Source organism: Danio aesculapii, chromosome 15 (genome assembly GCF_903798145.1).
Source record: "Danio aesculapii chromosome 15, fDanAes4.1, whole genome shotgun sequence".
Lineage (NCBI taxonomy): Eukaryota > Metazoa > Chordata > Actinopteri > Cypriniformes > Danionidae > Danio > Danio aesculapii.
In genome coordinates, this window is record NC_079449.1 from 20,524,428 (window position 1) to 20,538,883 (window position 14,456).

At 36.2% G+C, this 14,456-nt stretch overlaps 1 protein-coding gene across 1 annotated transcript; it reads right to left on the reverse strand.

Moving 5' to 3' along the window:
• Positions 1-39: 39 nt before the first annotated feature.
• On the reverse strand, positions 40-7,852 carry slc46a1 (solute carrier family 46 member 1). Its single transcript, XM_056473567.1, has 6 exons — positions 7,434-7,852; positions 5,028-5,419; positions 3,167-3,627; positions 1,905-1,988; positions 1,669-1,825; positions 40-960 (listed from the first exon to the last, which is right to left on the reverse strand). Exons 1-6 carry the CDS (start codon positions 7,719-7,721, stop codon positions 897-899), a joined length of 1,446 nt encoding a protein of 481 aa, XP_056329542.1. The 5' UTR covers positions 7,722-7,852; the 3' UTR covers positions 40-896.
• Positions 7,853-14,456: the final 6,604 nt, after the last annotated feature.

Sequence of the window (14,456 nt, forward strand, 5' to 3'; positions counted from 1 at the left end):
TATATATATATATATATAGTATAAATGCAATACAAAAAAGTTTTTCAAATCAAAAAATAAAGTATTGATTAATTAATTATTACAGTGTTTTTGGTGCACAAAAGTGTTCATTGGTACAACTGAAATCAGATGAAGCTCCAAGAAGTCACATTGAATGTTTTTGGTTCTTTTTCTGGACTTTGAACATCTCAGGACCCTTGTTGTTTATGGAGGATGAGAAAGCTCTCAGATTTCATCTAAAATATTTTCATTTGTGGTCAGAAATTGAACAAAGATCTCAGGGTATTGGAATGACATGAGGGTGATTAATTAACCCTTTAACAGTGTAATTTTCCCCAAGCTGTAATGCAAAAAAACAGGCTTATACTGGTTTACAAACGCGATACAAAAAAAAAAAACTGCAAGAATGCACTACCTGTTTAATACATTTGGGTTTAGTATAACTTTTCAGAAACAAGTTGCTGATGTTTATCAGTGCTACATTTAATTTTTTTTTTAATCCATTAAATGTTACTTAATCCTTCAGGAATCATTCTAATATGCAGATATATAATAACAGAAATCTTAAAATTGCATACACAGTGTATGCATCGAGGAAGAAGTGAGGTTTTCAAGCATCATATTGCTCATCTTTAACCCATTTATATTTTGCCAATATATTAGAAAAATCTTTGCCGATTAAAAAAACAAAAACACAATTTAAATCTTAAAATATATCTTCCTGATCTCAGACTGTAATTTATAAAACTAAAAAGTAAGCTGTACCTAAGTCATCATGAATTGCACATGCGTCCCTTTTGTATACGTCATTGGCAGTCAGCTTCAGGATCTGGTCCTATAATCATCCCGTATTCTGGGAGTTCCTCTGTCCAAGCATAACTCTTACTTAGTCAATGTCAGGATATTCCAGATCCTTCTCTGTTTTCTCTGCTCTCCCTCTTCTCCTGGCAACCCAAGCCCCTGTTCATGTAAAAAAATTTAATAATTAATATACATGCCATACTAAAAGTCCTTTATTTATAGTTTGTTATTTTGTTTATTCATTAATTGTATCATTATTTACATGGCAAACACAAGATTACCATCATAATGCAGAAAATTCAAATATGATACATTCAACATCTGCAAAATCTAAATTCCAATACTTCTATTCAAATCTTAATCCGATATAACTTTAAGATCGTCTTGTTGTTTTGGTTCATCCACAGATTGAGCAGCTAAATACAGGGTATATCCAGGGGAATCAGAGTGAAATTCAATACCTTTTAAGACCTTTTTAAGGCTCTTTCCATACATTTTAAGACCTTATTGTCACTTTAGGATTCAGCTGGTAACGTTGGCGACAATTTAACTTACAGTATATTTACTAAACTCTGATTGTAAGAAACTAATCCTAAACTAAAACATTCATATACTGAGTAAAATGCTAGTCCAGCAGGTGGCGCCTCGAACAGCAGGAATAATAGTGTTGCCTTGGTTACTGCGGTAAACAAAGCAGCGTGACAGATTAAATTCAGGCAAACTTTAGAATACTGATACAAAATGTAACACCTTGTAAAAAAGCATTTAAGATTTTTTTAAGGGCCTTACATTTCTCTAAATTGATTTATCAACTTTTAAGGCTTTTTAAGACAGATACCCTGAAATAACAACTATTGAGGGTCTTACCCAATAATGACAGCTGGAATGAGAAGGATGGCAGCGCCAAAGACAAAGGGGAAACCCTTCATGAAGTGTAGAGTTGCAGGATAAAGCGCATTAAAGACCCCACTAGATACTAGTGAGCAGAAACCCTCCACACAGGCCACTGAAGCAAACAAGGCACCTAAAACCAAACAAAAGAGGTGATCAAAACACAGTCTTAAACTTCATTTACTATTAGTACTCAAGCTGTTCTCATTTACCTTGTTCTGTAGGGTCCACCAGCTTGGACAGTTTAGATCTCAGGACTGGAGTAGAGGCCATAAAAAGGAAGCACAGGCCATATCCTGTTGAAAACAGAAGCATTTTTTTTTTGTAAAATCTGCAAGTTCATTTCCCATGATGCATCTTTACCCACTGCAGCCACTGGAGAAAAGTGTGAGCTTGCATCAACACTGCATTTATTTCTAAATGTTCTCAAAGCAGCGTCTTGACCTTTATCCTGTAATGGAGGCCTAATCTAAATGGTAGAACATTAACATCAGATCTTATAGTCATGCTCTGGTTAAAAAAAGTGTCAGATAACTGCTTTGAACTGAATATGCTTACTGTTACTTTTCAGAGTTTTCCTGATATTTTCTGACAGGAAAATAAGAGAGATATTCAAGTAAACTTTTAGTATTAACCAGCTAAATTTGGTTTAAAATTAGCAACAAATGAATAACTATATTTAAAACAATATATTTTATGCAAAACACAAACACATGCAGTGTGTATTTAAATATATTTTATTTAAATTTCATATATACACATTTGTGCATATACATCTATACACTGCATACAGATTTTTTTAAATTAGATTGCATTTTTTAACCCTTTAATAAGTATTTTTTTAAAGAAATCGGTACTTTTATTTAACAATTATTTATTTTCAATAATTTATAAAAAATAATTTAAAAAATGTAAAATAATAGATCTAAAAACTACTAATATTAAAATATTTATTGAAAATCAAATCAGCATTACAGACTGATTTCTGAAGGATCTTGTGACACTACACATTAGTTATAAAATGCTGAAAATTTGGCTGCCCTCACAGGATTGAAATACATTTTAAAATACATGAATAACGGTTAAGTTATAATAATACTACTGAGTATTGTAATTATTCTTAATGTACTTTTTATAGAAAAAAATGGAGCACTTGTTACTTGTTAAGGTGATCTATAATTTAAGTTTAAGTAACAATTCACACTATTTACTACTGGCCTATTACCTGCTTATTCTTAAAATATTAACTGTTTATTAGCACTTAAAATTGAAATATAATCTTATTCTGCATCCCCAATCCTAACCAATACCTAAATCCAACTACTACCTAACTAACTATTAATAAGCAGCTAATTGGTAGTTTGATGATCTTAAATATAGTTAATGGTTTGTTAATAGTGTGAATTGTACATTAAAATAGTGTGCCTGAAAACTCTTATACACCTCAAACTTTTCATCTGCAGTCTATACACACCTGTGAACATCAGAGCTGTAGTGTCAGCGACAGAAATCACAACCAAGCCCACCATATTAGAGGTAAGGCCCACCAAAGCCACCCAGGAGTCCTCCAGACAGCACTGCATGGCCCTCAGTCCCGTCAAGCTGGTCAGGTAAGCCAGATGTTTGACTGCAGAGCCATAGCCGATCAGCTCCGGGCCCCAGCAGAGCGGCGCGCTCAGCTCATAGAGCACATACAGGTCACTGCAACCCAAATGCACTGTCACCACCAAGAAGAAGCAGAGGGTGTAGAGCCACAGCTTAGATCTTCGTCCAGGCGGCGCGTCAGATGAATAGAGGCGACAGACGGCCTGGTGGTGCCTGGTGGAGAAGAGCCTGGCCTCAGGGTCAGGGGTGACCGTTTCAGGCACAAACAGGTACGCGTAGAGGGCCGCTGTGAGATTTGTGGCCAGGACTAACCAAAAGGGGTTGATATACCTGCAGGAACATAATAGCCATTTGTTTTGCATTATTAAAGCAGCCCGTTTTTTTGACCTTAAAATAATGTCTCTGAATTTATACCAGTGGTGGAGTTTTTAGATAGATTAATTAGTATTTATTAATTAATGATTAGTATAGTATTAGTTTATTTATAAGAATAATTAATTATATTTTTTAGAACCCCACCCCCACCACCCCTCTTTGGAGGGCAAAATTATTAACATTTTTTAAATTATGTTTGCATATTGTCTATTTTATGAAGTTACACATACACACACACGCACACACACACGCACACCCGCGCACACACACACACACACACACACACACACACACACACACAGACCTTGGGACTAGACCGACAGGGCCAGGGTTCTCATTTCTAAATGCATTTATACACACAAAACATGCGTATGCCACTTTCACAAAAGCTGTGATCTATAAAAATTGACAAGAGAATATGCGCAGTAAAATCTATTTTAAATTTAAATATATTTAAATTAAATGCTGACTTAATTGAACCCCTTTAAATTATCATATGATACATAATAATTAATAAATCAATTGAAATTTATTCTATCGTTATGCTCACTTTTAGAACGATTTCTACACAAGGTTTTATAAATGAGACCCCTGATCACAAAACCAAGTGACAGTCAGACACAAAACAAGACAAGTGGAAAGATCCATTAACTTGTTGCTGTTGGAAATTCTGATGTTGGTCAGATGTACTGTGCTGGCATATATGTGTTGTGTGTAATGTGAGTGTGCGATCTTATGTTAAAGGTCTTGTGAAGTGCTTTGAAATGTTTGATGTATGACGTAATCTCAACTGAAATATGAAGAAAGGGTGGGATATAGAGTAGCTCCTCCCCTTTTAAAAAACAGCCAATAGCGTTTTGTTTTTATCACGGCTCTGCCAGTACGAATGGTTGAGATAAGCACATCGAATGAGAAGCAATTGAAAATCGTCTTAAGGGGGCGGAGCAAGTCAGATACTAGAGAGCATTTGATTGGTTGAGATTTGATGAAAAACTGAAGTATTAGGTGAGGTGAAAAATTGTTGATTAATTTAGGCGGAATTGACAAACTGCAAGCTTTGAATGTTTATATTAGTTTTATATTTTCTAAATGTGAATACTGTTATGGCTTTGAAGCACACTATATTATAGATATCCTCAAAACTAACAGACTGAAAATAGCACCTCAATTTTTTATTTTAATTTCACAGGGCCTTTCAGTTTAAGCCAAATTGAAAAGTGAAAGTGAAAGAGCTAGTAGAAACTTTTGTGGTCAGGAGACGGGGGGTGGTAAAAATGACATGGGGAAGGGTGCAATCTAGCCATGTTTTGGTTGACTTTAGAAAGGTTAAAATTTAGGGGAAAAATGGTGAATACCCTTGGGCCCGTCGCCACTGTCCTCCAATGATGCTTGCAAACATGCCAGCCAATCCCAGGCAAGCCTCTAGTATGGCCACACGAAAAGTGCGAGAGCCCCTTCCACTTGTGTCAGCCACATACGCAAAGCAACCAGCCAATATGGCATTGAAGTCCCCAGAGAGGCCACTGCAGATCCTCCCAATGAGGAACCAGAAGACAGGCAGCTTCAGGTACATCACTGTCAGATACACAGCTGCCTGAATGGCCAGGCCAAGAGAAGGGATGATCAGCACCAGACGCCGGCCCGCGCGGTCACTCCATGAGCCCAGCAGGATCACCATAAACAGTCCGACTAGAAAGCCACCCAAATTGATGTACAGGCTCCAGTGTGCAGTCAGAGTCTCCACTTCCTTGAAAATAAAATGAAATGGTAAGGATAGCACCAAATGACGCTTTGAGTTGTGTTACCCTTAAAGGTAACTGTTTATATTACTTGTGGCAAATTACAGTTCTCTTTTGTAAACAGAATGTTTTAGTAGATTTGAGACCCTATAGTTTTCTGTTGTGAGAAGTTTGATGTAATAACCTTTGGTAAAAAAAGGCTTTTTGGAAAACACACACAAAGGTTTACAAAACTGGTAAGAGGAACAATTTGTATCGGCTTGACTTCACTGGTTACATAGTGTGTGTGTTTTTTTTTAAAGAGCCCATATTATACATTAAAAAGGGTCATATTTCAGTTGTATGGGTTTTCAACAACATACTGATATACATGCAAGGTCAAAAAACACTTTCATGGTCTTATAATATGGGGGGGGGGGGGGGGGGGGGTTCATCTTTATTGTATAGGACAGTAAAGATTACTGACCGGAAAGCATGGGGAGGAGAGAGAGGGGAATGACCAGCATAGGACCGCAAGGCAGGAATCGAACTCGGATCGCCGTGAGCACCGGAGTGCATGTGTCGACGCAAATATGATTTTTTTTTCCTAATCATCCCAGCGACTCCCATGTGAATCGTTCAGCGATTCATTTGTTCCCAAACCCCTCCTTAGCGCAAAGCTAATCTGCGCTGATTAGACCGATGACAGCCTGTTGTGATTGGTCGACAGCGCTCAGCACGAGACAGTTAAATGCCCAGCGCAGTTTATTAAGCCCCCGGTTCGCCAACATTGGTATAGGATCCGATCGCAGCGGAAGTCCGAAACACGCTTCATAGTAAAACTTCCTCAACAGTGTTATTCAGACACCTTACCAGTTACAGTTAAACACCAGCATATTGCTCCATTCCTAACTATGATACACATTCAGTATTAATCCACACAATTTGATTCACCCCAAAAATTTAATCATTTGTTCAGGAATCAAAGTACTGGTTAGCGTGCTTTACTGCAAGTTGTTTGATAAAAAGAAAGTCATAAGTCACTGATTCAGGAATCAGACTAAAATATGTGCTTTACTGTATATTTGATTCACACAAAAAATAACCAATTCATGACAATCATTCATTTGGGAATCAACCCAAATGGATCATAAGTGTCATTCATTTGGGATCAAACCAAATGGATTATACACAACTGCAGTTCATTTGGGAATCAAAGTACAAGTGAAGGCAACTAAAACAACATATATCATCTCATTCATCTTGGAACTCAAAGGTAATTCCTGCAAAACTGAAAATTCTGCCATCATTTAACCACCCTCAACCAAAACTTGATGAACTTCTTTATTATGTTGAATTTTAGATATATGTTTGATTTAAGCAAGCTGGAAACCTGTAAACACTGACTTCATTGTATTTGTTTTTCCTACTATACAAGTCAATGTTTACTAGTTTCCAGTTCGCTTTAAAGTAACCTCTTTTTGTGTTCAACAGAATAACTGAAGTAAAGTTTATTTTATGTTTTCACATTCATTTTTGAACAGTGTGACACTGTCCCTGTATTGTTTACCACGCTACTTTGAATATTTGGTTAAAAATCACATGTAAGTGAATTCAAAACAACATTCGCACCATTACACTGACTGTAAACAATGTTGTACTTTGATAGTCATTGGCTGCTAATATCACGTGCCTATTTACAATTTGCAAATAATTACTTTACTAAAATTATATAATCATGGAGAAAGTCAAAATGTGCGAATATAAAACCAACTTTACCCCAATAACAGACTTATTGGGGGTGAGTATATAGAGAGAAAAGGCTGAAGGTGAACTACTATCCCTTTAAGATTTGCCAATTGAATACGGTTTAGAACCCCGAACTCAGTACTTTATGACTGTGGACACATTACACTACACACAGTTCTGTCCAAACAGCTTCCAAACGTTGATTTTTGCATTATAGGTGACCTTTTGAGGAACACTTTTTTTGTAAATAAGCTAATTTCTAAGAGTTAAACTGTAGTTTTATTGTTAACTTACCTTCTGCAGAGGGTCGTGGACTGTAGAAGCATTGCACCCCCCTGTCTTTGTTCCGTTATAACCCACATCTTCACTGAGGCGATCCCACAGGTACTGCGTGCACAGAGGAGCCTGCAGAACAATGGAAAAGGTGGACAGGAACATTACGGGCTCCACGGTCACAGACAACGGGCACGAGCACGGCGGAGGAGCTTTGTTTTCGGTCACCCTAAAACAACAACACACGGTCCTGGAGTCAACCGACTCAGAATCCTCCGCGAGAATAGCGCTGGTGTCTGAATCCTCCATAATTTAAAGCTTTCAGAGTCTTAGTACCTAAATTACTCGCGCCACAAAACTGCCCGACTAAACAGTGTTAACAACTTAATCTGAACCAAAAGTAAACGCAAACAGCGGACAGAACGTGATTTACGGAAGCCGTCGAGTCTTCAAGCGGATTTCTGTGCTGCTGGCGCCTCCTTTAGAAACATATAAAACTGACATGACAGTAGAGGTAAAATTTAACTGACCTATATTATATTATATTATATTATATTATATTATATTATATTATATTATATTATATTATATTATATTATATTATATTATATTATATTATATTATATTATATTATATTATATTATATTATATTATATTATATTATATTAAAAATAAGTTTTATACCACATTAATAGACATTTCCAAACATGGGATTCACATTCTGTCAATAAATCAAAACATGTTGATATTTATTCATCAGGGGTTACCACAGCAGATTGAACCATATCCAGCATGTGTTTTACACAGTGATTGCCCTTCCAGCTGCAACTGTGTACTGGGAAACATCCATACACACTCATTCACATACACTACGGCCAATTTAGTTGTATTCAATTTACCCTTTACCATGTCTTTGGACTGTGAGGGAAACCAGAGCACCCAGAGGAAACCAACATGAGGAGAACATGCAAACTCCACACAGAAACGCCAACTGGCCCAGTTGGGACTCAAACCAGCGACCTTCTTGCTGTGAGGTGACAGTAATAGTAAAAAAAGTAAATAGTAAAAAATATATATTCTATATCTCCTTTTTTGCATTTCCGCCAGAACATTTTCAAGAAATAATAGGATCCAAAAAGCTTTTGAGCATGAAATCATTTTGAGGAGGATTGCTCCTGGTTTAACCTCTCAAATTGGATATTTTTTTCTCTCTCTCTGCAGGCTCATGTGATATATCAATTTCACTTGATTGCAGAAATTTAAAAATATTGCTTTTCATGCAATCCAATTTCAAACTAATCTACTTTGTAAGTGATTTACTTTGTACTATAATGATTACATTTTAAAATTTAAATAAATGTATATTCAACCACAATTAATAATAATAAAAAACTTCAATAATTAAAAAAATGTAATACATTTTTGACTGAAAATGTTTCTTTGAATAATTATGAGTGATATAAAACAATTTCCATAATATCGATATACCTCAGGGACATTGCACTTAAAAAGTAGTCCTAGTTTCCAAATAACTTGCGGGTTTAAGCCATTAAAATGTTAGTAAAATTTATGTCACATTGTCCTAACATGGGAGTAGCTTGAGAAAAATCTTTGTTTTTTTCCCCCTGTGGGACCTTTAGCTCTTTTGATAATATCTATGAGCTCATGTTGCAGTGACAGGTAGACAGGGAGAGAAAAATGACTTTTCCTCCTTTAAGTGCACTTTGGCATTTGATGAAACCAAGGTAATGACAGCTACTCAGTTCAGCTCCTCATTAAATTGTATGCACACATAGAGACATATAGAAACGTTTCTCTGTGCAAAGTATTTTCATAAATAGATAAATGACAAAAAATAGCAAAATGTATTTGTTTTTAAAGCAGACACTGCAGGATAAACAAATAAACAGCAACTTCCCCAGTTACAAATATGGCATTACTTTATTAAATATACAATGTGACAATCTGCATACAATTTTAGCTCAAATATCTGAAATTTGATAAAGTCAGGTTCAAATTTCTTATTTAATTATTTGTGATATTATGGTAAAACTTGATTTTTGGTATCTCTTTTTATCAATAATTGGGAGAATACTGCAAACAGCCAAAACTAGTACCTTCTTCTTCTTTTATTTTTGTAAAATACATGTAAAACATACAGATTTGAATAAAATGAAGTTTGTTTTATGCAAGTGCTCCTGCTCCAGGGGAATTTTTTTTTTCAATTTCATCAAATCCAAAATCTCAAAATTGAAAAAGGTTTTCACAGAGGTTTTCACCTCAATTATCACCAGTGGTGTAAAGTAACAAATTACAAATACTCAAATGACTGTAATTGAGTACTTTTTCTTCAGGAATTGTAATTTGCCAAGTTACCAATTGAACTTTTACTTTCCCTTGAGTACATTTTAGTGCTGTATTGGTACTTTTTCTCCACTATTTTCCTTCAACCTGTAGTTACTCCTTTATTTTTTCATGTCTATGAAGATTGGCTGAGTAGAACAAATGAGTTCTATGATTCCTGTCCAATTAAATTGCACGTGAAAATTAAACATCACAGAAAAATTAAACACACAGCATACTGAACTACCCGAAGACATAAATACATGCAGAAAACTGTTTGGAAGCATTAAAAGTTTCCAAGATGTTCACAATCGTTACACACAATAAGCCAGAGACTGGATGTCACTGATGAGAAAGATGACGGATGTTTACTGTGTGATGACTGATATGGCCAAAAGTCCTTAAACAGTCCCTAAATGCACTACAGAATGTTACGTTTTCACACACACAAATAGCATGTAAACGCATTGGTTTTTAACAGTGTAATACTAACTACTCTTCAGTGCTATGAAAACAGTACTTTTTACTCATACTTTGAGTAATATTTACAACATATACTTTTACTCACTGTGAAACCCAACAGTCAACTTTGTCAAATGAAATGAGTGTAGTTAACTCAAAATTTACTGAAAGCTAAATCTACTTCTTTGAAAAGAGTTTTGAACTCAGTGTTGAAGGTAATGAGTTAATTAAATACCCCATAACTTCAACTTAAATGGAGTAAGTTCACAGTACTCATATAGATTTGTTTTTTTTAACTCAAATGGTTTGAAGCAATCGTTTTCCTCAAACTGTTTAAGTTGCCTTAACTTATTAGGTTTTACAGCACTCAGTTGGTTTGAGTTCTCTTCATTTTTTGGGTCTTACTGTGCTCAAATTGCTTAATTTACTCAAATGGATTAAGTTCACAGTACTCATTAGGATTAGTTTTTGAACTTAAATGGTTTGTTGCAATCGGTCTCCTCAAATGGTTTGAGTTACCTTAACTTTATGGGTTTTACAGTGTATTTACACCACACTTTTGGGTGAGTAATGGTACTTTTACTTGAGTATGATTTTACAGTACTCTTTCCACCACTGATTGTCACTAAATAACTATTTTAACTAGAATAACCATCACGTAATAACCTGCCTGCCTTACATGCTGAACCAGGTTTGTTTTGCAGTATTTGGGTGAATTAAGCAAATCATTTTAAAAAATTTGCCAATTATATTATGTCCTAATCCACCATTAAAAGGCACGCACATGTTTTTGAGTACTGTCCATTTACTGAACGAAAACACGAAAAACAACAACTCTAATAATAAACATAAATCATTTTAATAGTTCTATGCTTTCTCCACATTAATTCTGTCCTTCTGCCAGGTTGTGTATAGTCGATAATATTTCTCCCCTTGGTTTACAGCTTTGCTCCACCCATGTGCTGTCAGTTTGTCACACAGTGGGAAAAGAGCACTGTCAGATTGCCAGAGGCATTTGCATTTTAGCTGCTGTCTTTCATCTTTCTACATCCATAAATGTAAGCATTGTTTTAACCAAAGATCTGTCATTTCCTTATCGTTTGCAGGACTAGGAGTTGCCAACTATTTGGATGTAAGCCCAAAACAGAGCAGAGGAAAATAATAATCAACAGAGTTATTATTACATTGTTTGTGTGAAATATTTGAACAAACAAACAATTTAAACTGGAAGTAGTTTATAAAATGATAGGGCTTGTTTTACTTCCATTCATGACCTTTAACTACAGGTTGTTTTGTGTTTACTGGACTTGAAATGATGAAGATCTTCTGAATGTTCTACAAATTGATAAATATAAATTATACGATAAACACAAAAAATAGCAAATCTTAAACAAACGAAAAAAAGGTTTTCATTACTTGGATAAAAGCTCAAGAAAGAAAAGAAGAAAATAATAATTGACAAATAAAGAATCACAGGCTGCACGGTGGCGCAGTGGGTAGCACCATCACCTCACAGCAAGAAGGTTGCTGGTTCAAGCCTTGACTGGGTCAGTTGGCATTTCTGTGTAGAGTTTGCATCTTTTCCCCGTGTTCGCGTGGGTTTCCGCTGTGTGCTCCGGTTTCCCCCACAGTCCAAAGACATGCAGTATAGGTGAATTGGGTAAGCTAAATTGTCTGTAGTGAATGAGTGTGTAGGGATGTTTCCCATTGATGGGTTGTGGCTGGAAGGGCATCCGCTGCATAAAACATGTGCTGGATAAGTTGGCGGTTCATTCCACTGTGGCGACCCCGGATTAATAAAGGGACTGAGCCGAAAAGAAAATGAATGAATGAATGATGTAAGTCCTGCAACACAATATTTCAGTCAATATAAAGGCTTAAAATGTAGTGTTTCAAATGTAAGACATTTAAAGGCCTTTTAAGACCCTGCAGACACCCTTTAATATAGGAAAAGTTTTTCAGTCTAAAATATTTGTTTGTGTGAATGTCATTCATCTTTGCACCCTTTGACAAGAAACATCATTGATTTTTTTCCCTTAAAGGCTTTTTAAGTGAGTGCCTGTGGTCATTCCAGTTTGACACCTTCTTGCACTTTTTCTTACCTCATTTTCTGGTGTGGATTATACATGATATGGGAAACGTACAGAAAAGTTCTTCCAGAGGAGAGGTTCCTGCGGCTGTCTATAGGGATGAGCCTGAACGTGTGTTATTCTGCCAGCACTGACGGCACAACTGCCCTTACCCACACCCACCCGAGGGCCCGACTGATGAATGAGAACAATATTAGGAATCCAAACGTGCCTTCACATCACTAAAAAGAATATATATGTGCTATATAACAGAGTGACAGGCTGTAATTTGAGCAGAGTTTATCACGTTTAATATGTCTATATCAGTGGGGTTGGTTTAATACCATTCAGACGTTTATTTGTAATGACCTAGCTGCTGATTTTCTGGGTTTACTAAACTCAGAATAGTGTGGATGTTCTGAATGTCCTGCAGGTTAGATTTATTAACCTTTTTTTAATGTAAGAGCGAACCTAGATTTAGATTCTAATTGTCTCGAGACTAGCAGAATTGTTTTGAGTTTTATTTTAATTGTAAAAAACTGGGAGGAAAGGGAAGGGGACAATACAGGGGAAGAGGATGAAGAGGCCAAAATAGGTGGATTCCCAATGAAGTCAGAGCTACAATTGTAGATCATGTTGTCAATCATGGCTGGTCGAAAGCTGCAGCCAAATGTTGGGTGAACCACAGTAAAATCTATTATTCATACATTTCGTCGAAAGAACATGTAATGGTAAATGGACAGTAATTCAGCACCAAACAATCTGCACTGCACTACTATCATTGGGTCATATACTCTCAGAAATAATGGTACAGGAGCTGTCACCTGGGTAGTACCATTTGAAAAGGTACATATTTGTACCTGAAGGGTCCATAATCGTCCTTCAAATGTACTTTTTAGGTACATTTGGGTACTAAGAAGCACCTTTTAGGTACCACTGTGGACTCCTTGGGTAGTGCCCCAGCGACAGCTCCTGTACCTTCATTTCTGAGCGTGTACATGAAGCTTGCAGTGGGACAAGAACTTGTCACTTTTTACATTTTACATTTAGACTTACAGCTTTTGCATCACAGATTTAGTGTACTGTAGTGTTACAGTAAAGATTTGCCATATTTACTGTCATTTTACTCTGCAACAAATAGGATTGCAAGACAACCTTGCAGAGGTGGAAGAGGGTCCCTTTTTACTCTGCAACAAGAGAAGATGCACATTTGTGCTATGGTGATTACAAACAATGCCATAAGGTTGAGAGAGATACAGAGTGCTGTTATAGAGGATGACAACATATTTGGGAATATTGAATCCTTCCTTGAGGTGCAAGGTATATGACTGGCATCCACACACCCAAATGGCCCTGCTAGTGGCCATGGATGCAGTCCTGCAGAGGGTGCTTCGCAACTCGAGGAGATACTTTCCTCGCTGCATTGGAAGCGATGATATTCGCTGTGATGTAGATGAAACTATGTGGCCAGACAGAGAGAAACGTCTGGATGTGCATGAATGATGTAAAGACCTATGTATGTTGTAGGTTCAGTTCAAATATGGACTGCAAAATTGTTTACAGTTGTGCACAGCTCTACCCAAAGGAAGTTTATGTTTGTTGTAAATAAGGGTGTATTTATTCTTTTGCACAATGCTGTCAATAAATTAAAATGGCAAAGAGAATATGCAGTAAAAATGTGAAACATACATATTCAGTGTCTTGTACTCAGATACCTCACTAAATGCAGTGATGTCTAACTTTACTGTAGTTTTCAAATGGCTGTGCAAATAGTATATAGTGCTGTCTTGATCATTTTCAGAAGGTGTCACCAAAATCTGACTTTTTCATACTGAAAACATGACAAAGCCATTTGACTATCTTGTTCTTAATCAATGTTGTCAGGACGTTTCATCTTGATGACACTGACACTTTCATTGACATGAATACTTGCTTTTGAGGAAAGAGCTATCCATTTTGAGCAAGTGACATGCTTTTGCAGGTTATTCAATTCCATTCAATGAAATTCAATTCACCTTTATTTGTATAGCGCTTATACAACGTAGATTGTGTCAAAGCAGCTTCACATAAAAGATCATAGTAAATAGGAACAGTGTAGTTCAGTTTGTAGTGTTTAAGTTCAGTTCAGTTTAGCTCAGTTCAGTGTGGTTTAATAATCACTACTGAGAGT